Below are 23,415 nucleotides of genomic sequence, written 5' to 3'. Positions count from 1 at the left end.
ACATGCAACACAAGCCTGGAAAATGTTGGGATGCAACATAGGCCAAACAAACTCACTCTTGTCACACAAACTCTCTTTTGCCTCTATTATAACATTGCCTCCCATCCTCCTTGTGGTACCCAGAATCTGTCTGGGCTGATTCTTAGCCCTCCTCTGAGCCCTGCTACCAGCAGGCTCCTGGGGAAGTGACTCAGCCAGCCCAGCTGGATCAGATGAAACGAAAAATAAACAGAAGTGGTGTGGGAGCAGAGTGGGTCCCACTTGCCAGCCCAGCACACATGTTGCTCAGGAAGGATAACAAGCAATCCACAACACAGCTCCTCTGAGCAAGGACTCAACACAAGCTGGGGGCTCCCAGCCAGGTCTGTTTTGGCACAGAAAGCCTTCAGTGAAGGCCAGATGTAATTGAGCGTTACACTCCCTTGCTTACTGGTACTCCCTCACCTCCTACCCAGACCAAGACCACTATTTCAAAAAGCCTCCTTGTAGCCAGCTTCAGTCACAGTCATTCACTTACAGGGGCAATATTAAGGGACTCCCTGCCAGATGCCACACTTCTATTTCACAGCAGGAACTCAAGAATGGAGTGAGCACAGGATTGAAGCCTCCTGAAGGCAAAATTAACCCTCCTGGTCTAGAAGCAGGATCAGCACTCCCAGAGCTTTCTGTGACTGCACCACAGGGGAAGGAAGGGCTGTCCCAGGCCATGGCTGGGGGCATTCTCATCGCCTTTAGAAAATCGAAAATCCCTGCCTCACTCATCCTTCTGTAAGTGGGAAAAGCACTGTTGACTCAGGGAGCCACTGGGACCCTCAAGAGGTAGCTACCCCCAGAGAACAGGCCCTGACGTAAAAAGACCTTTTCCCAAACCAGCCTCCACACTGGGAGGGAATGAGCAGACCAGGGTGCATAGACAGGTCATTGCTTTCCAGGGAACTTGGGACTTGTTCCAGGGCATTTGGGACCAGGGATCTGGGACTCGTTCACTGTATGCGGGCCCTGCTTTTTTGCCAGGTGGATCTTTTTATAGTGCCTCTTGCCAGCAGCGATCTGCAGCTTCTTGTTGCACAAGGCGGCAGCGCTCAGATCCGAGCCAGGGATGGGGTCACCCGGCCAGGGCCAGCTCCGAAGTGCGTCAGTATGAGTGCCGCACCGACGGGGGATGCCTGCCCCGAAAACCGGCGGCGGGGAGGAGAGCAGCGGGGAAACCGCAGCACCTGCTCCTGCGGGAGCCCTGCCTGGAGTCGTTATGGCAACTGCGCCGGCAGGAGCACGGGCCGCTTCTCCGCGGGGGCTGCCGGCAAGGGGACGGACTCCGCTCGCTCCCCGGGGCCGCGGGGGCAGACGGAGCACCGGCGGGGGAGCAAAGAGCGGGAGGCCGGTTGGCAGGGTGGGGGAAAGCGGGCCGGGGAGCGGCGGGCCGCTGGCGGGCAGAGCCAGGCCCTGGGTGGGGCAGCCCGTTACCGGCGGAGGAGCGGGGCCCAGCAGCTACCGGTCGGAGGTGCTGTGACAACTGTGAGCCCCGGGGACCGGCCATTCCCGGGGGTCCCCCCGCTCCTGCGGGCGGACAGGGGGCGGCAGAGCCCGCTGAAAGAGCAGTGAGGCCGGGCAGGGGTCTGGGGGGCCGGGCCGGGCCGGGCAGGGGGGGTCTGGCGGGGCAGGGGGGCGGCGCCGTCGCTCACCGGCAGCGGCGGGTCCCGGCGGGTCCCGGCTCCGCGTGGTGCTGAACGGACAGCGCCGCCGCGCTGCGCATGCGCGAGGCCGCCCGTCAGGGGCAGGGGCGTGCACTGGGGACCGGGGAACGAGGGCAGCCGGCGGGCACCGGGGACCCGAACCGGTGTGCAGCGGGTAACCGGGGTGCCACGGGGCTGGAGCAACCGGTGTGCGCTGCGGAAATGGAGCAACTAGTGTGCCCTGGGGAACGTGTGTGCACCGGGGATCTGGTGTCGCTGGGGAACCGGGATAACTGGGGAACTGGGACAGCCGGTGTGCACGAGGGAGCTAGGGCGCACGGGGAGCTGGGCTACCGGGGCCGATGCGAGCGCCGCGCCGCTGGGAGCAGCCTGCGGGAGCCGCTGGGGCACCCGCGGGACCGGTTACCGCCGGGCACCGCTGCCCGCCCGCAGCGTCCCGTGCCCCGGCCTGTCAGGGCCAAGCACTCCTCGCCGCCCCGAGGGCTTCCGGTGCCCGGGGGCTCCCAGTGCCTCCCGGCCGAGCCCCGGTAACCTGCGTGCCGCCGCCGGGGCGAGGTAAGGGGGCGGGGCTGGGGGCGTGCCGGTGGGGCGAGCGCACTTCCGCCCGCCGGCGTGACGTTGCGCCTCGACGCCGGCGTTGGGGGCGGGGTGAGGCGCAGCTGTATGGAGCAGCCGGGGGAGCCCCGGCGGGGTGGCAGGTACCGGGCCGGGGGCGGTGGGGGGAGGCTGGGGCAGGGCTGCTGCTGGGCTGCTACCTCGCCGGGGGTGTGTGTGTGTGTGTGTGTGTGTGTGTGTGTGTGTGTGTGTGTGTGTCGCGGCTCCCTCGCTGCGGCGGCGGGGCGGCCCGGGAGCCGGGCCCGAGCGGGGCTCCGTGGGGCGGAGGCGGAGGGATGGGCGCAGGCGAGGTCCCCCGCAGCGGTGGGTTCTGCTGGACCCGAGGCTAACCGCGGCCTCTAGCCGCAGGTCGGGGGGCTCCGGGCTGCTGGGACCCCTATGTTCCTTCCTCGGCTCCTGCCCTTCCCGTCGCCGCCCGAGGCTGCGGCCTCATCTCCGAAGGGGTGCTGTCTCCCCGCTCCTCGGAGGGAGGCTCTTCGGAGAGCCCGAAGCCTCATTGCTCCCCGCGGGAAGGAGCAGGTGCCTGCCCTCTCCCCCTCGCAGAGTGCCCAAGTGACTCGGCCCCGGGTGCAGGGGACTAGCTGCCAGGTGGGGCAATGCTTAGGCCTGATGGCTAGGCACAGCTATCGTGCGGGTGGCGCGGTAAGGCTGCAGCAGTCACTTGCTGCTTCGCCGAGGGACAGGGACTCTTGAAGCAGCTGGTGGAAAGCCTCGCCCGAGCTCTCCTGGAGGGCGTTGCAGGCAGGTGGACTTGGATGCCGAAGCAGTGAATGTCCCAGGCTAGGGAGGAGGTGACGCAGGCGGCATGCGTATGCCCTGCTGATGGCTAGTCATGGAGTTTTACCCTGTGGGCTGACTGTGGGAGATGTCGCTGAGTCTTGCTTTCTGGCTATTCCTCCTAGAGGCGTCTGGCAGTAGGTGTGAGGTGATATAGCCTGGCTCTCACCGCAGCCTGGCTCCTTGGCGTCTGATGATGAGTTTGACCCCCTCCAGGGGATGCCTCCTGGACCTGCCCTGGGAAGACATCTTGGTTCCACATGTCCTCTGTCATCTGCCACTGCAGCAGCTCCTGAGCCTGCAGAGGGTCAGCAAGTCATTCCAGTCTCTCATCCAGCTGTACCTGGCCAACATGCGCTGCTTTGACTCAAGCCAGGTATTGGATGGCTCTAGGGCTGGGGGAGACACAGATGTCCTACTGCTCTGGGGCTAACAGGGGAACATCTGGCTATGTGGGGAGAAGCCCCCATCAAGGAGGGTGGTTTATGCTCAGGACCTCGAGTTAAATGCTTGGGTGCCAGACTGGACAGATGGGCTCAGGGAGGAGAGGTGGTGATTCAGGGCCCAGCAATGCCTGAGTCTTTAGCAACAGGCCTTGGGAGGAGTCAGCCTGGAAGCTCCACCCAGGCCATTATGGGGCACTGGCTGGCAGAAACACAAGCAAACTGCAGAGTGGCATGGCCTGTCTGGTCCTCACGGAAGTTGTGCAATAGCGTGGGTCTGACAGGAGATAACTCTGCACCTGGTCTTCAGGTAAAGCTTGTGCTGGCCCTGGGAGACACTGCCCGGGACCTGGAAAGACAGGAGTAGCTGCTGTTCTGTGAGGACACAGAGTGGTCTAGCAAAGAATTTTTGAAGAGCAGAGGTGTGGAGCCCATCATGAGTATATAATTGCAGGCATGGTGTTGGGGGTGGAAGAGTTGGAGCATCTTCTAGCTTGTGGCAGTAGCCTTGGCATGAGGGGAGGGGAGAGAGTATTTGGTGAGGATTAGGCTGATCTGAAACCCTGGGGGATGCCTCATTCTTCCTGGGTTTCCCGCGCAGATTGGACCTGCCATCCCTCGAGCTGCTTTTGTTAACCTGCTGAAGGACAACGAAGTACTGCAGCAGCTGGTGCTCCAGAACTGCTCTGACTGGCTGACGGACAGGGAGCTGCTCCCGGTCATTGGGCAGAACCACCACCTGCACCAGATCCAGCTGAAGGGCTGTGCCCAGCTCAGCCGCCACGCGCTGGTGGCCATCTCGCTGAGCTGCCCCAACCTGCGCTGGCTCTCCCTGGCTCACTGTGAGTGGGTGGACAGCCTGTCCCTGCGCAGCCTGGCTGACCACTGCAAGGCGCTGGAGGCTGTGGACCTGACGGCCTGTCGCCAGCTGAAGGACGAGGCCATCTGCTACCTGGTGCAGAAGTGCAGCAGGCTCAAGTCGCTGTCACTGGCTGTCAATGCCAACGTGGGCGATGTGGCAGTTGAGGAGATTGCTAAGTGCTGCCCTGAGCTGGAGCACCTGGACCTCACAGGGTGTCTGCGGGTCAAGAATGACTCCATCAGGTACTGAGCAATGTGGGAAGCCAAGGTGGGGATGGCAGGTGTCTGGGGTGGGGACAGGAAGAGAACGAGAGAGAAAAATCATATTTCTTCATGCTGAAAGCAGTAAGAGCTCAGTCTGGGGGAGAAGCCACTAGCAGGCCCTTTAGGAGAGGCACTGTGTGCTACTAACAGCTAATTTCCCAGCGTGTCATGGAGGGTAGGTCTGGGATCCGACCATGGTCCTTGAGTTTCTTTCAGGCCACCAGGGATGGTGCATTGTGGCACACTTGTGAGCACTGGGTTGCTGGGAGTGGAGAAGAGGGCGACTAGTGCACTTAGGAGTCCTGGCCTGCAACCTGCATGTGCTCTTTCTTGGCAGGGTCCTGGCTGAGTACTGTCCCAAGCTGCGCTCACTGAAGGTGAAGCATTGCCACAACGTGGCTGAGTCCAGCCTGAGCATCTTCCGAAGCCGTGGAGTGGAGCTGGATGTGGAGCCTCCGCTGCAGAGGGCTCTCGTTCTCCTGCAGGATGTGGTTGGCTTCGCCCCTTTCATCAACCTCCAGATCTAGAACTGCTGCTGCTGGGGAGGGGGGGACTGATGCGACGCTGGGATCCCAGGAGGATGCCGGAACCGGCTGCTGTGGAGATGCGTGGAGGGAGAGGTCGGTCCTGTTGGTGAGGCTGGCCCGAGTGGGGCTCACTCTTTCCTTTGAGGCTGTTTAGAAGCCACTGGGTGTTTGAGTGGGCTTCATCGGGGCCTCTGGGGAAAGTAACTCCCTCTACAGTGGCGTGGAGAGAGCGAGTGACTTGCAGGATCACCATGGTGCTGAACAGGCCTTGGCCAGGCCAGCTAATAGATAGGATTTATTATTTGTTGTATTTTAAGTCTTTAAGTGGCAGCTGTCCAGAGAGCAGGAGAGTGTTTGATGGGGACTGTCTCCTGGGGTGGGTGCGCAGGGCAGGCCAGCAGAGCTGTGGAACAAACCAGGCCAGCTGGAGCAGAAAGGAGAAAAGCCACCAGCCTTCCTCTTGGGAGAGGGCAGGCCCCTCTGTGCTCCAGGAGGAGGGCACAGTGAGCCCAGCTCCAGCCTGCAGCCACTGGCCAGCCTGGCACCAAAGGGCTGGCATGGCCACTGTGCAGGCAGCGTGTCTGTCCAGGCCTAGGGTGCTGGTTTAGGCTGGTGCAAGGTGGGAGTTGTTTTCAGGGGGAACACGCTCCTAATTGCAGTTTCACTGACTGAAAAACACCAAACATAGCTGTGCTGTCACCAAAAGCAGTTTGTCATTGACATTTGTTTCTTCCAGCTTCCGACTTAACATTTCAGTAGTGCCCAGGCCTGCTACTATATCCTGCTTGATGTGTGGCCGGAACTTTGGCATTCAACAGTGGTGAGAAATGGCAGGAGCCCTGGCCGTGCCGTCAGCTGGTTTACGGAGTGCTGCAGGTTGTGTTGGCAGGGAGAGCCTAGCTCTGGTCTGGAGTTCAGCCTCAGCCTTGTATTCACTAGGTGGTTAACCAAAGAGCAGCCATATCTTGCAGTGAATGTGATGAAGAGTGATTAGGGGAAGAGAGGATGACCCTGCTCCTATCTTTGGCCCCAGGAAGGATTGGAGGTGGTGTCTGTAAAGCATGTGCATGCTCTGGCTGAACTACACATCAGCTCACATCATCTTTATTAACACTGGCACTCAATTTAAAGCAACAGTGCACACAGACTTGTAAAAAGCTTGCTGCAAAAGCACAAGCCACACCTTAGATCTAAAAATATCCCATGCAAGGAATAGCAGAGAAGGCTGAGGCCCTGGTGAGCCACTGTGGTGTGCCCTTGGGGGCAGAGGGATGGCTACACAAGGGGAGAAGTCTCCTCCTTGTCAACCAGGTTAGTTGAGGAAGCTGAAAGCAGTGTCCTGGCTCCCAGGCTAGTTCCAGTTAGTGGCAGGTGGTGGAGTCCACTCATCCCTAGTGCCATGTGTCCATCCTGCCATGCCTGGCTGGTGAGGGGGAGGCTGAAGAGCAGGAGGACCTGGCTGTCAGTGGAACTTGTACTTCCTGGCTGGTTTGAGGCTGATGTAGGTTCTTTTCATCTCCTCGCTCTCAGGCTTCTTGATGTCTTTGTACCTCTCTCCCTTTGTACTCACCACCTGGTTATCGATGTAACGGATCAACTTCTTGGGAGCCTGGAGAAGAAAGACATTAACACCAAGTGATGGACAGCCACCACTGCTAGGGAAAGGGAGGGGACAAGCAGAAGCAGAGCTGTGCTCTGGAGGGGTGGGCTGCTTTACCCATCCTTTGTGTTGGGAATCTTGGCCAAAACTGGGAAGGATGTGGTCTGATGGGGGGGGAAGCAGGAGCCATGCTAGTCAGGCATGATAGGAACTGACAGACCCTGCAGCTAATCTTCCTTTGCTGATTAGCAGGCTCTGTGAATGGTCTGGCCTTTGGCCTGCCCTGTTGCTTTTTGGAGTTGCAGTCTGATTTTTAAACCTTGTAGCCAAAGGACATTCAAACGCTGGTGAGCTGGGACTGCTCTTACCTCTTTGGGTGGAGCTGGCCGATGTGTTTTCTGATCGTCTGCACTATCCACCATCATGTATCTGAAACAAGAAGCATTTAGTGAACACCGTAACATGCATGGCCTGGGGCTATTCACAGCCTATGTCCTTTCTCCCCTGGCTGGTTTGTGGCTGTGCAATGTGTCCTGCTTGCCTAGACTGCAGTTAGAACTTAACGTTCTCGTCTGGATGAAATGGGCAAGAAGCGTGTCATCCTTCTGGTGGGAATCCAGCAGGATTCTCCTGGAGTAGCATCCTTGGCAGTATATGAAGAGTATTGAAAACTCAGGCTGTTGAGAATGCCAATAGCCCCTGCAGAACTGAGAGAGGTGCCGAGGTCTGGTGTGCTCTGCTACTGGGGCAGCTTTGTTCCTTCTCAGTCCAAGTGATGGCAGCCAAAGGAGAGGTAAGGTTATAGGACCAAGCTGGCTGCTTCTGCCCTGAAGAGATGGTGTTCCTTTCTCACTCCACCTACTACTTGACTATGAAACAGGTCTGTGCTGGAAGCAACTTCATAAAAGCATCACCTCATTCCCAACGTGACTGAAACATCAGGGCCCAAGCATTTGCTTGCTGTACTGCTGAGTTACTACTCTTGAGACTTTGGTGCTGGTTTAGCAGGTAGACAGCACAGCTGACCATGACTTGTCCCTCAGTAGTTAGTATAGTTGCTCCTGTGTATCTTCAGCTATGGTGATCTGCTCTCTGTACCTGTGCTTGAGTGATGTTTAAAGTACAGGATGTTGCCAAAATGTCATTAAAGTGAAGTTCCCAGAAACATAACTGGCAGCTGGTGCTTTTTTGTTCCCACTCTGAAACACACCTGCACAGGAGACAGGCAAGGACAGGGATTGCTAATTCTGCCTGGATGTCATTCTGCCTTGCTTTATCCTTCCTAGCACAGCAACTGTTTATTTTGTCACTGGGGAAGATGTAAAGTGGTGGAAAAGATGTGGCTGGATAGACACATGGAATCTGCATGTCCGCAGGAGGATACTCATGAAAGCTAAGATCTTAAAGGAGATCACTGAAACCACAGTGGGTTCTCCTATTGAGAATTAAATGCTTTTGCAAATGAATAAAGGTAAACCATTCTAAAGCCACTTTCATTCCTAAGAAGTTCCCAGGGGGGCTTCAGAGAGGTTTTTTTAAATGCATTGAATTCACACGTTCAGCAACTAAGATTTAATTTTCCCAGTGTTGCTGTACAGGCAGTCTCTTAAAGATATCTTTAGCCTTGTTTGGACTGTCTCCAAGGGTGGAGGTACAAATGAGTTGCTGTAGTTCTACAAGTCACCATGTGTTACCTGAGTCGCAGCATGATGTTTGTGCCTTGAACCTTTAACCAGGACCTCAGCTGACAGTACTGTGATTTACACTGTACCTGTGGGAGGCTGAAACCTCGCACACAGCCAGTGCTGTGTCCAGCTGTTGCAGGTAACTCGTTTCTGTGCCAGAGCTCTAAGAGAAACCCAAACCTGTTTTTTTTTTTTTCCCACCTGACTATTGTTTTTGTGCTTAGATGTGTTCAGCTGTACCAAAATCAGTTTCATGGCATCCTTACTAAGCATCGGACACCCCAGGTTCTTTATAGACCACACTGTCATTCTGATCTTCCCCAAACTGCCACCTCTTTCTTTATTGGGAGCAGAATAAGTGTTCTATCCTGCTGGGTACTTACTTCTGTAAGATAACCTGTTTTAGTTCCTCGTGGTTGGGTGCTCTGCGGGGCCGTGCCAGTTCCTGGGAGGAGACAAGATGGGTGTGTGAGTAGCACAACACATGGGGCACACAGCTATGCTCAGCTGCTGGTGGAGCACTCCAGCCCCTGTGGGAAGAGGGGGTGCCAGCCACAGCTCTGCTGGGGTGCTGGCTTGGCTGTGGGCACAGCCTGTACTCGGAGAGCCAAAGGAGGGAGAGGGGCTGTTGCTCTGAGTGATCTTCCTGGCTCATTATGCAGAAAGTTCCTGTGGTCAAAGCTGCTTGCAGCAGACAGCTGGGACACCTGTGTGTGTCCCTGAGCTCTGCCCTCCTCCTTGGCCTGCTGCCACCCAGCTCAGAGTACTGTACCTTCACACTTGCACCTGCTGGGCCAATTTCCACCTTCTCCTCCACAATTAACTGCACTGCCTCCTCCAAGTTCCCCAAGGACATGGCGAGTGCCTTCTCTGCTTGGCTCACGGTACAGGCCGGGAACATCTCCAGTAGCAGCTCCACCCCATCCTTCAAGTCATCGCCCTCCTAGTTGGAGCAAGACAGAGGTAAGTTGGGGATAAAGTGAGGGGAGTGCTATTGAAAAGGGCCTCTCTGGTTTTGTGTTGTCAGGAAATTCACCTTGCCCTTAGCTGAAGGCTCTGTCCCCTACAAGAACAAAGCGTCACTCTTCCTCAATCTCCTCCCCCTGTATTTCAACTTTCTTTAAAGTACGGCTGCTGTGGACTGGCTCATCTGTGTGGCCATGCTATGTGTGTCCTTAGGAGCAAGCCTTCTGGACACGGCAGTGCTAATGCTTGAACTCCTGCTCACCTTGTGAAGTTTTATGTGCTTTGATCAGAAGGGAAGGGACTGCTAAACAGGGACCTGTGGCTACATCAGAAGGAAGTGCAGCAGCAGCATTTGCTAGAAGGCTGTGGACACAGAATGATTGCGCTGCAAGGCAGGAAGAGATCAGTGCTGAAGAAACAGCAAGCAGTGTGGGGGAAGGAGGTGTGCAGGATCTGCCAGGTGCTGCAATGCCTGTAGCATGGGTCATGCTGAATGGTGCTGCCGGATCAGGACTGCTGGGCCAATGACTCAGTGCCACATAGCTCAGCACAGCACAGGCCACTGAGGGTGGGACCGGTGTCTTTGTGACTGCTTCCTGTGCAGATACTGCGTGCTAGCTGGGGAGAGAAATGGTGATCCAGCTCAAACTGTGGAGCGAGGCTAGGGCAACAAGGTGAAGCAGGGTGGAGTCTGGCTAGTGCTGCAGAGGCATCCCCACAGTGCTGCAGAGGGCACTGGGACAGGCTCTCTCAACCATCGCTCTGGCTCATCCTTTCCAGTGGCTGGAAAGGATGAGCCAGAGCGACGGCTCATACTCTTCTGTCAGCACATAATTTTCTTTTTCCACTTACCGACGCAGTCTTGCTCAGGCCATACAATGGAAGAGATCATAGACACCAGTGATGCTGTGTCACAGCCTGTCACAGCCCGTGCTATGGTTCCTTCCAGAGCCAGAAAATGCTCTCAGGTGGTGCTGGTAAGCCTAGTGTTGGGTGGCTGTTCCCAGTGCTGTGCTCTGTGGGATGCTCATACCTGTGCCCCAGCTCCATCTGTTGGAGTGCACAGCCTTTCCCCATTGCAGGCTCCAGCTCCAGGCTCCCGGCCCTTGGTCAGGTCTTCAGAGGGTGCTTCACTCCCACTTTCCACAGCCTTTTGGCCAGGTTTTTCTTAAAGACATAGTGATATCTCCTGAGGAACAGTCCCGCTAAGGCTACAGCTCTGCTTTCTGTTGACATTAGATTGCTAGTGCATCATGTGCCAAAGCAAATCCCTTCTTAGGTGACAAGACTGGGAAGAGCTACTGTTCCTCCTGCCCTCATCAGACACAGCCACAGCTCTGCTCACACTGACGTGCAGGAAGGCAGTGCTAGTGCACACTGGAGTGCTCAAGTGCTGCATTTCCAGGCCTTACCAGGCATGGGCTGCTTGTGGATTCAATTCTACCTGTTGGTTCTTGTCCCTCTAGCACTTTGGCAGTGGATACTTAGAATATTTTTGTTACGTTTCTAAGAATTCCCTGGTGTTTGCTCGAACTTCAACCTAAGGTGTGGTTTTGATTTTAAATTTGGGAATACACTCTGGTAGTCCCCAGGCTGTAAGTAAGCGAGCACATCCTGTGATGAGGTTACTCTGATGCATCTCTGTACAGGCTCTTTCTGTGTCACTGTAAGAATAGTTTTGCCTCTGTTCTGTCCTCTCTAAAACTAGGATGGTGCTGTCCTTCCACACTCTGGCTACATCAGGATCCTTAAAGGGTAGGATGCAGGGGGCCAGAGCAGAGCAGTAGATTTTGTCAAGTTCAAGAAAGCAGCAAGTAAGATAAAAGAGGACTATCTATTCTACATTGTGTAGCTTTCTGGCAAGACAGCAGTGATGTTGCTAGATAAGCAAAACTTGGAATGGTGTGTCCTGAAAGGTTTAATATCCAGGCACTTCACTCGTCTGACTTAGTAGGAAGTACCTTTGGGGCTCATTAATAGAGCAATCCATCTGATCTGTGAATGCTGAGGTTAGAAAGGGCCATTGGGATAGTGTAGTCTTCTGCAGTCTTGCATAGTGGAGGCCAGAGCACATCATTGCTGATTTTGCATCTGTGCCAGCGTTCATGGGTGAATGGGAAGTGAGCTTTGAGGATGCTCAAAGTCTAGAAGTGATACACGTAATCAGCTGGATTCTCTATTTGGTGATGACACCTGACGTGGGCTGCTCAGTGGTAGTGTTGCTTAGGCAGATGGCTATCAGAGGTAGGGAGAAACCCTCACTTTCAGAGTTAACCTACAGTAGAATTTCAACAAGCAGCCCTGTATCTATTTCTTCCTTATTTCTCTGGATTTGATCTCAACAGAGGTGTCTGGAGATCTGATCAAGTGGTTTTCACCCCAGTATGTCTTGGACAGTATTCCACATGACTCAAACCTCCCATGTGTTGATATCAAAAACCCAACTGAACATTTAAAAAAAAGCCAATCAATTCAAGCTACCTCATGAGCTCCTGTGGCAAATAAGATTGTGTTTTATCCTGTGACATTGCTCAACTCCAAACACTAAGACTGAAAACATGTGCAGAATATACTTTCTTGTGGTGAAATTGTCTGTGTAACTCACCTCTGTTGCGAGCTTCACCAAGCCTTTCTGAGAGGGAGAACATCATTTCACAAACATCCCCACTGCAAGAGACAGAAGCTGTATACTTAGTGCGAAGAATAAAAGCTGCAGCCTATCCTACTTGGCAACCTCTTTCTATAAAGACAAGGCTTGATGGGAAGGCCAATAAAATAAACTGGTATTTCAGATGGCCAAGGATCTACTTGCAAACTCTACTGGGATTTGTGTATTCAGGCAAAGACTGACCTAATCATGATGGCACACGTTTGGTTTTAATACATCTTCAACTGGGTATAACAAAATAATTTATGGTACCGAGGGACTTAGTCCAGGCCCCCACTGCATGGCCTGTACATACAAAGCAGTAACATTCACATACCTGTGGATTTCTGCAAAACCAGGGATATATGCCTCCATCATTTCCACAAAGGTGTCCATGTCAAAAGTCTCCTCAGAGGACTCCGGTGAGCCCAGCTCTTCCAGGACACCCGTGATATAAGAGAAGAAAACATCATCCATCCCACTGGAGACAGAGAACACAGGACATGGCAGTGGGGTCAAGATGCCTCTTTCTTCCCATCTCCACTCCCCCTAATCTTGTGTCTTTCTAACAGAGCAGCAGAAGGGCCTATGTAGACTATATCTTATGGGCAGATCCCACCAGTAAAGCCAGGTAGCAGGTGACCAGAGGTTGAGCAGGAAGCATTTATGGATAAAATAGTGCATGCTGTCCTGCTTCCTGGGCAGCATGGAATGAAAGCCCCAGCGCCTGCCCAGAGGCTGTGCTCCTGTAGGTGCTTCAGATGAGCTAACCAAAATATTCCAAGTGCTCAAACCCTGCCTTCTCTGTGCTGACCAATATTTTAGGTGAGGTCATCATACTCTGTCAAGCTGCAATTTCTATGGGATGCAGTGTTCTCTCCTTGCTGCTCCCCACGTTTGTGTCACTGCTGCCACCGGCTGCAAAACCAGCCACTGTGTTCCAGCCTCAAGGTGGCTGTATCTCTGCATGCAGGCAGAGTTCAAAATAGGAAGAGCCCTGACATAGCATTATGCTGCTCAGAAAGCCTTTTGGGAGCACTGTGGAATGAAGGGAATCCCGTGTTCTAATGTGTATTACTGGACAGGAAATTAATCATCTTGGTCGTCAAAACAATGACATTGCTAGATTGCAATGCTGAATAATAGCTGTTCAAGCATTTGCATCAAAGCCTGTGCAAATTACCTGCATACTGGATCCGACTTAAGGAAAAGCAACACAAAGTACAGGAAAGCTACAGAGTTCAGTATAATGTGTAGAGAGACAGTTAATGCGGAGTTCAAGCTACAACAATGACACTGGATCTTCCTATCTCAACATACCTGAGGTCTGCTGCAGGGATATGGGAGTGGATGAAGCGTGTCAGTGTGTCTCGAATGATTCTTTCAAGCTCCATGTCTCTCTAAACCTTTTTTTTTCTGAAAAAAAAAGAGGAGGAAAAATAAACTCCATGTAATTTCAAAGGCAAGAAGGAGATTAAAATATCAACAAGATCAAAAGGTAGGCCTGGTATAGCCAAGAATGCTCTTCTCATCAGAACAATTCACAAACTTCTCTCATATGTCTTGTCATCTCTGGGTAACGGCAGGCAAAGATATCCACAAAAAGCAGCAGTATGAGGATCCCCTGGAAATACCAGCCCAAAGCAGCCGAGGATCTTGGGCATCTCCTGCTCGTGTTGATGCTGGCAGTATGCACAAAATGTCCCCTCCAGGAAACAAAGCTGGAAATGCAGATGTGTCCAGCTGCAGGACCTCAAAGACACCTCCGCTGTGCTGTCTGGCAAGGAAGCAGCGCGTAGTGAGTTTGCATGTTCAGTGCAGAAAGGAGTGGACCTTCCAGCTAAGAGCATTTGCAGTGATGCTTGCACTCAGGAGCGAGTGGGAGGAAGGGTAATGTCTCCTAAAGAAAGGGCAACCTAGAGCGTATTTTACAGGGAAATACCAAGCAGGGCACAGACAACTAGTCTGCCAGCCAAAATATCAAAGGTCTCCAGGTCAGGCATGGACTGCCAGTGGAATCCTGCCCAAACAGGAGCCTGTTGTTATACTCAGTAAATGAGCCATTCTGCAGTTGATGCAGCTGCAACAAGAAGTGCTTGATAACCAAAAACTCAGGGGAGTTCTAAGAATCACAGAGCTCCTACAGAAGCAATGGCAGAGGGGGGCTGCCCACAGCCCTCCTTCAGCTATCAGTACTGCGTCTGGACTGAATTGGGTGGAAAAAAGCTGTTCCTTAACCATTCCTTCCCCCTGGGGTCTACAAAGCTGCTGGGCTGGACAAACTCCTGGTGTAAGCACTGAGTTCTTCCAAGGAAGGAAACTATCCCTGCATATAGAGATACTGATGCGGTCATTGGCCAGAGAGATTCCAAAGGTCATCCTGCTCTCACCAGTGCAGCACCCTCATTCCAACCACACCAGGACCTGACCAGGTCTGTTTGACACAGAACTCGTGGAGCAGTCATGTGGGTTGCTGAGAGACAATTCCCCTGTTCCCATGGGAATCAAAACGGTTTGGCATTTCCTGAGATGAGACTTCCAGAGCTAGCAGGATATAAACAAAACCACCCCACGGCACTCAGCGCTGCTCTTGCAGGACCTAGAGAGAACCAAAGCCCAGCAGCCTGTTGGCAGGTCCATCTGCAGTCTCGGGGCCCATTCAAGCTCTGTGCTGTGCTTGGCCATCACTGCAGGTGCAGAGAGCACACACGCACTCCTCTGTGGCTGGCCAGAGGAGCACACCCAAGCCAGCCAGACCTGCCTCTGGCTATGGTCACATACAGGCTCTAGGGATTTGACTCTCAGTGTTGAGGGAGAAAGCTGTGACATAGACTTATGCAAAAGTGCTCTGCTGGGCATATGGCATCCCACATTGCATCTCCCTGCAATGATTCCCCATCAAACACTCCCAGTCTGTGCTCTCCTACTCTTCAGGGCTTTGAACAAATACAGGTTTTGTCACCAGGACCACCTCTTACTGAATCCCTGTGTCAGTGCCATTCCCTTGGGGCAGTAGAGAGACAAATACTGAAAGAACTTCAAAGCAGTGGACATAAACAGTGAGACATACTCCTACAGAAGAACTGCTTTGTGTTCAAAGCTAAACACAGAAGCTATCTAATCACCTAAACTTTCCTGCAGCTACTATTAGTATCAACCCTCCCACTGATCTAGATCCAGTAACTAAAAAGAAAGCACGTGCCTCTCACCTGGGGAAATGAACAATGAGTTAAAAATGCTGTACCGCTATATGGCAAACATACATGTATTCAAACAGAGCACACACAGAAACAGCCAGAGGAAGGCATCATCAGAAAGGATTATTTGTTTACTATTTCTGTCTTAAGCTAAAAAATTTCTTTGCCTCCTGTAATTTCAATTAGAAAATTCCCATTTCACAGTATTAGAGGAAAACAAGAGTCCAAACTTTTTCAGGTAAGAGCTCTTCACGCAAACACTCAAAGTGAGATCCTGAGCTGCTTTTATTTTTCAGCCTCACAAGGATCTTTTGCATTTTTCTCACTTTTGCAGATGTCATGGCCTGCAAGTGTGGAAGCTGGCTGTAAAAACAACCACGTGTAAAAACCACCTTCCTCAGGCCCATTTGTTGGTTCTGTGTGTTTTGTGTGTTCTCTAGCAGTGTGACAGAACCAAGTTTATCTTTGTCATTTTTGCAGCATATCCAGAAAAAAAGGTGAGCTTTGTTCTATCCTTCTCAGACATCAAAAAGCCAATTATAACCTTATGAATCTCAGTGCTGGCAAGAATACTGTCCTAAGCAGCATGTTTTTCCCCCATTTTAAGCTGAATCTGCAAATGCTGGCAACCACCAAGCCCCCTGAACTTGCAAGCACAAGAAAAGTAATTATCTTTTTTACAGAAGTCAGGGATGGGAAATCAACACATAGCAGTCAAAATGTTCTTACTACAGTCACTACTATCAAGAAGAATGCTTATTTCCTTCTTACTCAGTCTTCACGACATCCTGGGAACTGGAAGTCTAAAAGATTTTGTCCATTTCCATGCAACAGGCCAATATTGTATAAGAGATAACTGTATAGTAACCAATAACATTTCCTGACAACCCAATTACCTGAACAACAGGGCACAATTCACCATGTCAAAGGCACTTTTGTGAGGTCCATAAATTAGCTACTGGTAATTTATTCTGATCAATACAACAGAAAAAGTCACTCATCTCCTTAATCAAAGGCACTTGCAGGCCTCACAAGAGAAAAAAAAATAATTCAGCAACAGGAGTATCATAGCTACAGACAGTCACTAACTGGTCTTGAGTCCATTCTTTAACCTCTGACAACCACAAGAAATGCCAGTGTGAAGTGTTTGAAAATATTCAGGTATTTTCCTGTGGAGTTACCAGGCTGTATCTGAAAAAAAAGCTATTTCCTTGTGTCTATGAGAGGAAAGAAGGCAGCAAGCAGGTTTTAACCATTGGGTATAAATTCTCTCTGCCATCTCAGACAAATCAATCTACCATGACACTCGGATTTAAGGTTTACATCCAGAGAAAGCAAGCTGCCACCTTTAGCCTGCCTTTGAAGAAAGAGAACCCTTTAAATGACAAAAGCATAGTCTTACACTGAAGGACAGAAAGCAGTTAAGTGACCAAGTATTTCTTCAAGTGTCAGCCGTCGCCCTTTCACCTGAAGAACCCATCTCTGCTCCTATAAAACCAGAGGCACCAAGAGAGATAAATGCATTTGCATTTGATCATTTATTGCCATGGGGGAGAGATTTTATTCCGTGGTAAACAGTCCTTGCAAAACTTAACATCTGGGGGATCTGTGGTGCACAATGATCTTGGCTGAATGAGGCTTGTGGAAAACAAGTCCTGGCCTTTCAGATTTGATGGACATTCTCTTGAAATAGAGGGAGCTGATTAAAAAGCTATGTACAAACATTTCAAAATGTATACTTCAAGGAATAAACTGATGTTGCTGCATATTCCTCCCCACACAGCCAAGTTTAGAATTACATAACTCAGGTCACCAAAACACCATATGCATTATACCTTCAAATGCCACATTATTCCTAGTGGTGACCTGCAATAATTAAGGGGGAGATTTACTAGAAGGGCTTATCCTATGTGCACAGTTCTGTGGAAGAGTGATTTATAATGCACAGAATGATCTAAACCCCAAAGAAATCACTCTCCTGAGAGCTCAATTTTACTGAAAAGCTGTTACCATCATTTTAAACTTCCAGCCATAATTGAAATGTTGATTTTAAGATCACTTCAGTAGCTGTCAGCTGTTTCAAACGTATCTGTGAAAGTCCTTCTGCATTTCTTGTCATTATAATGTGGGCTCTCCTTAACATGTTGCACAGAATCTATTTTCTAAAACATATGGTCAAGAAATGGTATTCCTATTGTTCTGCCCTCAGCTAGAGCCTGACAGTTTTGCACTGTCAGAAAAAGAGACCTTCAACCCTTGGAAATCCCTGTCACTTTTCACACAGCCTTTAAACACCGGAGTTTATTATTAAAGACTGAGCAGTGGGTCACTGTATGTCATCTCATTGAGACAGGCTTGGTTTGAAATACCAGGAGTGCTTACTTGATTCACAGAGGATCACGTGGCATATGTATTTCCTCACCTCAGGCAGAGAAAAGTGCTGTCAGCTATCAAAACATGAATGTGAAAATTATTCATTTTCTGTACTAGATACTTTGGCCAGCAGCTCAACAGTTTGCCACTCTACTGTCTGTCTTGAAAATGTAGTAATCTCCATCACCCTTGCATTTTCCTTCCTAACATGTTAATGTCAAATTTGGGGTGCTTTTGTAAAACGCTGGCAGAAATAATACCTCTTTAAAAGTACCGTTATCCTTGTGGTGTCTGAAGTATCTACTCATGCTATATGCAAGAAAAATTGGCTTCTTTTTGTACAATTCATATGAATCTGCCTTCCTTAAAAAAAAAAAAAAAAAAAGGGTGAAAATCTGAAATGTTTGCATACAACTGGATCATTTCCGAAGGCTCTTTCAACTCAAATTTCAGTAATCATTCTCAAATGGTCAATATGATGGGATGGGAATGATTGATCGTGCCTTGGACTTCATATTAACAAGGCAGACTTGAGGAAAGCAATTTAGGAAAATGTTTCTGAGCTAACAAACTGCCATTTGGATGTATATCAACTTTTATGAGACCATAAATTTGCCTACCAATAACCTGAGGTTTCTGTAAGTGGAAGGAGATGGGTACTGTTCGCCTTGGCTGTTTCTCAGAACAGGTTAGAGAAAGTTTAAGTAAATCCGATCCAGCTGAGGGACTGACTAAAACACCTTGAGAATGTTCCTTTAGCTCAAGTTTCAGTACTTATTCTTAAGTGAGTAAGTAAAGTGACAGACGGCTCACTGTGCTCTCTCTGAAAAGTTATGAGAAAGCACAGAGCCCATCTCGTGCAGCTCTGTGTGTGCGTGCGTGCCTGTGCTTCGGGAAATGTGGATCCCTGGGATATAATGAGCTCTCAGCATAGCCTGTGACATACAGCCTCAGAGGAAATCTCTCCAAAGCCAGATCCGCAGAAGCGAGCTGTGGCTATATTCCACTGAACTACTCTACCTCCTGAAACTTTGCTGTCTGAAAAGAAAACTTTCGAGGCTGAGTAACACCCGAGACATAATTTCTGTGCTCCCATTTTTTACCTGCTACAGAAGTCCCTGAAAGGACTTTCACAGTGTGGTTGCTATGGGAAAGCAGGCTGAGGTCATTGTGCACATTAACACAATTAACTGCTTAATGTTCTAACATTAAAGTAAGTCCTTTGTTAATAACTTAGTCCCACTAAATTACAGTAATAGAAGATAGTAATGACAATGGCCATACTCTTCCCTCTGCCCAAGATCTATGCTGGACGGCTGCACCGGGGCAGTGCTCTGCTGACACAGGGCCCTTACCTGAGCAGAAGTATCGCCTGTGTGAGGACCTCGGCTCACAGCCGCTGTTTGCCAAGTCACTTCAGTGTCCGCAGAAGAGATGACAGTCCATCCTATGACCGCTTGGCCCAAGCCATGGACGAGGGAGTCCTTTATGGGAAAGGAAAGCTGAATTAACTGGGATGGGGGCACAACAGAATCGTTCTCTGTATATAGGTGTCTTTATGTCACTTGTGACCGTTTCCCCTAACGCAAAGGGCACAGGTTTATCCTTTGGAACACGTTCTACTTATGTGAAACGCTAACTTGGCTGTGAGAATACTGTACTTGCCAGCCTTCAAATTCACTGCAACGTTGGGACACTCTTCAACACTTCCCATTCCTGCAGCAAGCCCTGCAGCGGGCTCTAAACAGCACCATGCATTCCAAAAGCACGGCTGGCCTCGTCGCCACCGCGAAGCAGAACTTGCTTCTGGCGGCTTTAACGAAGCAGAGCAGAAAGCGAGAGCGGGCTTTCCCGACCGTGTGGGGCTCATCGCCGCGGCCGAAGCCCCACAAAGTCCCACGATACCGTAGTATCGCACCTCGGTACGGGCCGGGCAGCTCTGCGGCGTTACTTATTTTCGCCGTGTCTGTTCCCCCTCACCACTGGACAAGAATTACCTCCGGGGGAGCTCGACAGAATTCGGTAACAGGCTCACGCCAGCCCCAGCCCCGCCCCAATGCCCCGGTCGAATTTCCCCGCCGCCTGCGGGGTGCCGCTGCCCGGTCCTCGGCCTGCGACGCCCCCGGGCCCCCCGCCGGGCAGCAGCCGCCTCCCCGCACCTGCCGGCGCGTCCCCGCGTTGCGGACCCCGGAATTAATCCAACGGCCCGGGTTTCTCAGGCTCCCGCGGGCGGACGCCGCCGGTGGCGGGGGGCTGGAGCCCGGCTCCTTGCAGCCCGCCGGCAGGGGGGCCCCGGAGGCCGCCGCTGGTGCCGGTACCGGGCCCCCCCCAGCCCCGCGGAGGGAGGGGTCGGGCGCGCGCGCCGCCGCCGCCAGCGGCGGTAGGGGTGAAGGCAGGGGTCACCTGATCGCCCGCGCCGCAGCCTCGCTCCCTCCCGGCGCAGGTCCCGCGCGGCGCGGTTGAAAGCGTCACGTGGCCGCGCCCGCTGCCAGCCATAGAGGCGGGAGCGGGAGGGTAGAGCGGCTAGCATTGGCGCGCTCCTGGCGCCGCCATCTTGGTTGAGGGCAGGAGCAGCGAGGCGTCTCTGTCGTCACCGTCGTGCTGGGCGCTCTCGGGCCGCCCGCCGCGGAGGCCTGGGGAGCGGCGTGTGCCCCGGAAAGCCCCTGCCAGTGTCCGGGCTGCGGCCCCGCGGCAAGCGGGGTGCGGGGCCTCACCTGGCGCGAAGGCAGGGGGAAGAAAGACCCCGGCAGAGGGTGGCGGCCGCCAGCGTGCCCAGCGCTGGGGTACAGGACGTCTTTGTGAGGCCCGGGAACATGGCGGCGCCTCGTGGAGTCACTCTGATAAAGGCTAAATGAAATTCTCCTTTCTGCCAAGCGCAAGAGATGTATTCCCTGACAAAGTGCACATTTTTGAGTGCTCGGGCAGATCTGCCCTGCTCTTCGGGGTGCTTCCCCCTAGCTGAAGCACCGTCTGGGGGACGTTCTTCAGGCTGCTGCCTTTGCAAAAGTTGGGAGTTGTATGCAGTCTGCTGGCTGCGTTTCCTCTTCTAAAAAGCTGCCCTGTTCCACCCTGCACTTCACAAGCCACTGCCTATTCCTTTATTCTGGCGATTTGGAGGACTGCTGTACCTCAGGGCGGCATCAGGCTTTTAGAGAAGCCGCAGCAGAGCTGCGCTGTGGGACAGGACTACAGCTTTTGTTCTGCTCGCTGGTGGCAGTCCCCCTTCCTCAGTCAGTTGAGCTGCTCATTGATTTACGTGGTTCTGACAACGACAATAGTTGCTTCTTGGAGCAGCTTTGGAGAAGTAATTCTGTGATGTCAGGTGCTTCTCCTCCATAAAAATCCTAAAGCGGCAAAGCGTAGTTATTCTCTTGACTCATGCTCCTCAGCAACATTGCTAAATGCCAAACAAATGAGCCTGATTCTGCCTTTGGTGCTACCAGGAGAAATCCAGAGTAGTGCCAGCTGGGTAGGGAATTTCACACACTCCAGTGTCATTAAGAGCAGAGGCTGTTTCCATTGTTTATTTCCATTTCAATGTATATACATTCCTCCCTTGACATTGTATGAATATACTTCATTGTAGGACCATTCAGAGTCTTTGAATTCTTCTGCCTTTGACTGGTTTTAGCTGCACTTATCCATATATTAACTGAAAGTAATCAACTATGCAGTCCTCCAATCTGTGGTTTTACCTTAGTTCGGCAAATATTTTGAAAATCCCCCAACAAGACTGCTGTTTCTAGGGTGGGTATCAACTTCTGTGACCCCACTATATAAAGGACACACTCAAAACGCAGTTCCTTCTGGGCCAGGTACACAGTGGAAGGGGACTTCTTGGAGAAAATGAAGCAGCATATGTAAAGCCCCTAGAAATGAACAATCTTAAAAGCTAAGAGAAACAATTGCAGTTACCTTGTCTGACCGAACTTCCCTCGTCAATTCTTGACTAAACTAGAACAGAACTTCCAAAACTAATTTATGTTATAAGAGCATATGAGATTCTACCAGCTTTTCCCAGAGGTGGTCATGGCACCCTATTTGTCAGCAGAATTAAGGATTTTTTTTTGTTTTGCCTCAGTCTGCTTTGTAGTTTCCTTGACTTGCGTGGAAACCTTGAGGCCCATGAGAAATTTTGAGAGTTCTCAGATGCCGTCAGATCAGACAATTTGTAAGTCCTTACAACTCCTATGATTTGTAGATCATAAGTTTCAGAAGAACACCAGATGGGACCTCTGTTGTTTTGGTTTTTTTTTTTCCTACTACAAATAACTTTGAAGTTGACCATCAACCTGGCTGATGATTGGGGCAGTCTATCCTGGGGCTAATGAAGGGAGGAGAAAACCACACTGGGCTTTGAAGCAGAGGTCTGAGAAAATCTAAGTAAGTTGAAGTGCCACTAAAATTCTCCTATAACTACTTAGACTTCTGTTTCTTAGCATACTTTACTGCAATTTGGTATTTCATCTTCCCACCTTACTCTAATCCAAAACGATGTAAGAGGGCAGTTCCTTTTTTTTTTTTTTCATTTACACTAATGGAAGATGACCAGTATTGTAGTACTGGTAATAGATACCGGAACAAATATGGCATCTAATAGCTCCCCAATTTAAAGTTGAATTTGGAGGGTTTTGACCTAAAGCTCAACAAAAACTCCACAGGGATTCCCTATACAAACACGCACTTCACTGAGGGTCCAGGCGGAAGGGAGCAACAGTGCAGGAAATTATTCTTGGAGAGCCCTTCTTCTCGTCAGTCACAGGCTATTGCAAACCAGGGAGGTTAACACACCGTCTAATTATTTGATAGGATTCATATTCTTTCACAAACGTGATGAATAATGCAAGTGTGTTGAATCAAGCTGGAGGAAAATTGTTCCTTTTCCAGCTTATTATTAACTCCTTCTTGTATAATGTACTTGAAATAAGTTTGTTCTGTGGCATTTTAATATGTGGGTGAATGATATTTGTATGTGAGTAATTTTAACTGTTACACATGCTTCTCTTTTATATTTGAATTGAAATTAGAAAACAAAAATGTATCCTTTCCACCTGGTTTTGCTTGCTGCTTAATGCAGGCATGTTCCCTACAATGGGTATTCAGCAGTTTTTGTCTACTTTAGCTTTGAAAGGCTCCCGCAATGGGGCTTAATCTGAAGAAGGGAGCTCCTTACTGGGATGTGTTTCTTGATATCTGATTTTATTTCCCATTTTTTTTAGTTAATCCTATCACACGTTGATATATGTACTTGAGACTGTCCAAAATATTTTCCCTTCTGTGTTGTTAAGCCTAGAATATCAGTGTGTAGCTTTAATTTTTTTCCACTGCTTTTATTTTTATAAAACCAAACTGCATTTTAATCGTGCTTTATATCCTTAGTCCTTTGCAGAGCCATTTTTGCAATTTAGAGTAAGTGTATTTTGAGAACAAAGTCCTTTTTTTTTTTTTTTTAAACAGCAATGAGTGTTCAATCTCAGAGTTTTATAGAAATGTAAAGAACTTCTGTACACCCCTTTGAAGGAGCACACAGCTCCCAGATTTTCTGCTCCAGCCAGAGGCGGCTCCAACTCTCCAATTCCAATTTTGCAGGAACATCGCAGGATTGCTGCTTTTGAGGACAACGAGCAAGGCTGGGGTACTGGAGCCCTCTGCTGGGTGCGTTCCAGAAGGCAGACAGCCGAAAGCATACGTATTAAACTCTGAATATGCTATTGCCGTGCTCTTGTATTTCTTTCACAGTTGATTACAAATGTGCTTAATTTGAAA

At 50.9% G+C, this 23,415-nt stretch overlaps 2 protein-coding genes across 3 annotated transcripts; one reads left to right on the top strand and one right to left on the bottom strand.

Annotated features, from left to right (window-relative positions):
• Window positions 1-2,357: 2,357 nt before the first annotated feature.
• Window positions 2,358-5,222, top strand: FBXL15 (F-box and leucine rich repeat protein 15). Of its 2 annotated transcripts, XM_086466977.1 has the most exons (4): window positions 2,358-2,392; window positions 3,303-3,462; window positions 4,131-4,633; window positions 4,992-5,222. In XM_086466977.1, the coding sequence occupies exons 1-4, from the start codon at window positions 2,358-2,360 to the stop codon at window positions 5,179-5,181; spliced, it is 888 nt and encodes a 295-aa protein (XP_086323103.1). In that variant the 3' UTR covers window positions 5,182-5,222. The 2 variants fall into 2 exon arrangements, with proteins under 2 accessions (XP_086323103.1, XP_009953083.1); XM_009954781.2 differs by lacking the exon at window positions 2,358-2,392 and having other exon boundaries at window positions 3,265-3,462.
• A 578-nt stretch (window positions 5,223-5,800) lies between these two features.
• Window positions 5,801-13,473, bottom strand: CUEDC2 (CUE domain containing 2). The gene is made up of 8 exons (XM_009954783.2): window positions 13,400-13,473; window positions 12,417-12,560; window positions 12,038-12,099; window positions 10,466-10,599; window positions 9,239-9,409; window positions 8,850-8,911; window positions 7,150-7,210; window positions 5,801-6,790 (listed from the first exon to the last, which is right to left on the bottom strand). Exons 1-8 carry the CDS (start codon window positions 13,471-13,473, stop codon window positions 6,644-6,646), a joined length of 855 nt encoding a protein of 284 aa, XP_009953085.1. The 3' UTR covers window positions 5,801-6,643.
• Between the last annotated feature and the right edge of the window lie 9,942 nt (window positions 13,474-23,415).

Source organism: Leptosomus discolor, chromosome 6 (assembly GCF_034619465.1).
Source record: "Leptosomus discolor isolate bLepDis1 chromosome 6, bLepDis1.hap2, whole genome shotgun sequence".
Lineage (NCBI taxonomy): Eukaryota > Metazoa > Chordata > Aves > Leptosomiformes > Leptosomidae > Leptosomus > Leptosomus discolor.
The sequence above is the reverse complement of the archived record's forward strand: the minus strand, read 5'-3'. Positions and strand labels throughout refer to the sequence as shown.

Coding starts and splice junctions, on each gene's coding strand:
- FBXL15 (XM_086466977.1), top strand. CDS start 2,358: ATGGAGCAGCCGGGGGAGCCCCGGCGGGGTGGCAG. Junction 2,393..3,302: donor GAGCCCCGGCGGGGTGGCAG/GTACCGGGCCGG, acceptor GACCCCCTCCAG/GGGATGCCTCCTGGACCTGC. Junction 3,463..4,130: donor GCTGCTTTGACTCAAGCCAG/GTATTGGATGGC, acceptor TTTCCCGCGCAG/ATTGGACCTGCCATCCCTCG.
- CUEDC2 (XM_009954783.2), bottom strand. CDS start 13,473: ATGGAGCTTGAAAGAATCATTCGAGACACACTGACACGCTTCATCCAC. Junction 12,561..13,399: donor ATCCCTGCAGCAGACCTCAG/GTATGTTGAGAT, acceptor CTCTGTCTCCAG/TGGGATGGATGATGTTTTCT. Junction 9,410..10,465: donor CAGATGGAGCTGGGGCACAG/GTATGAGCATCC, acceptor TGCTCCAACTAG/GAGGGCGATGACTTGAAGGA.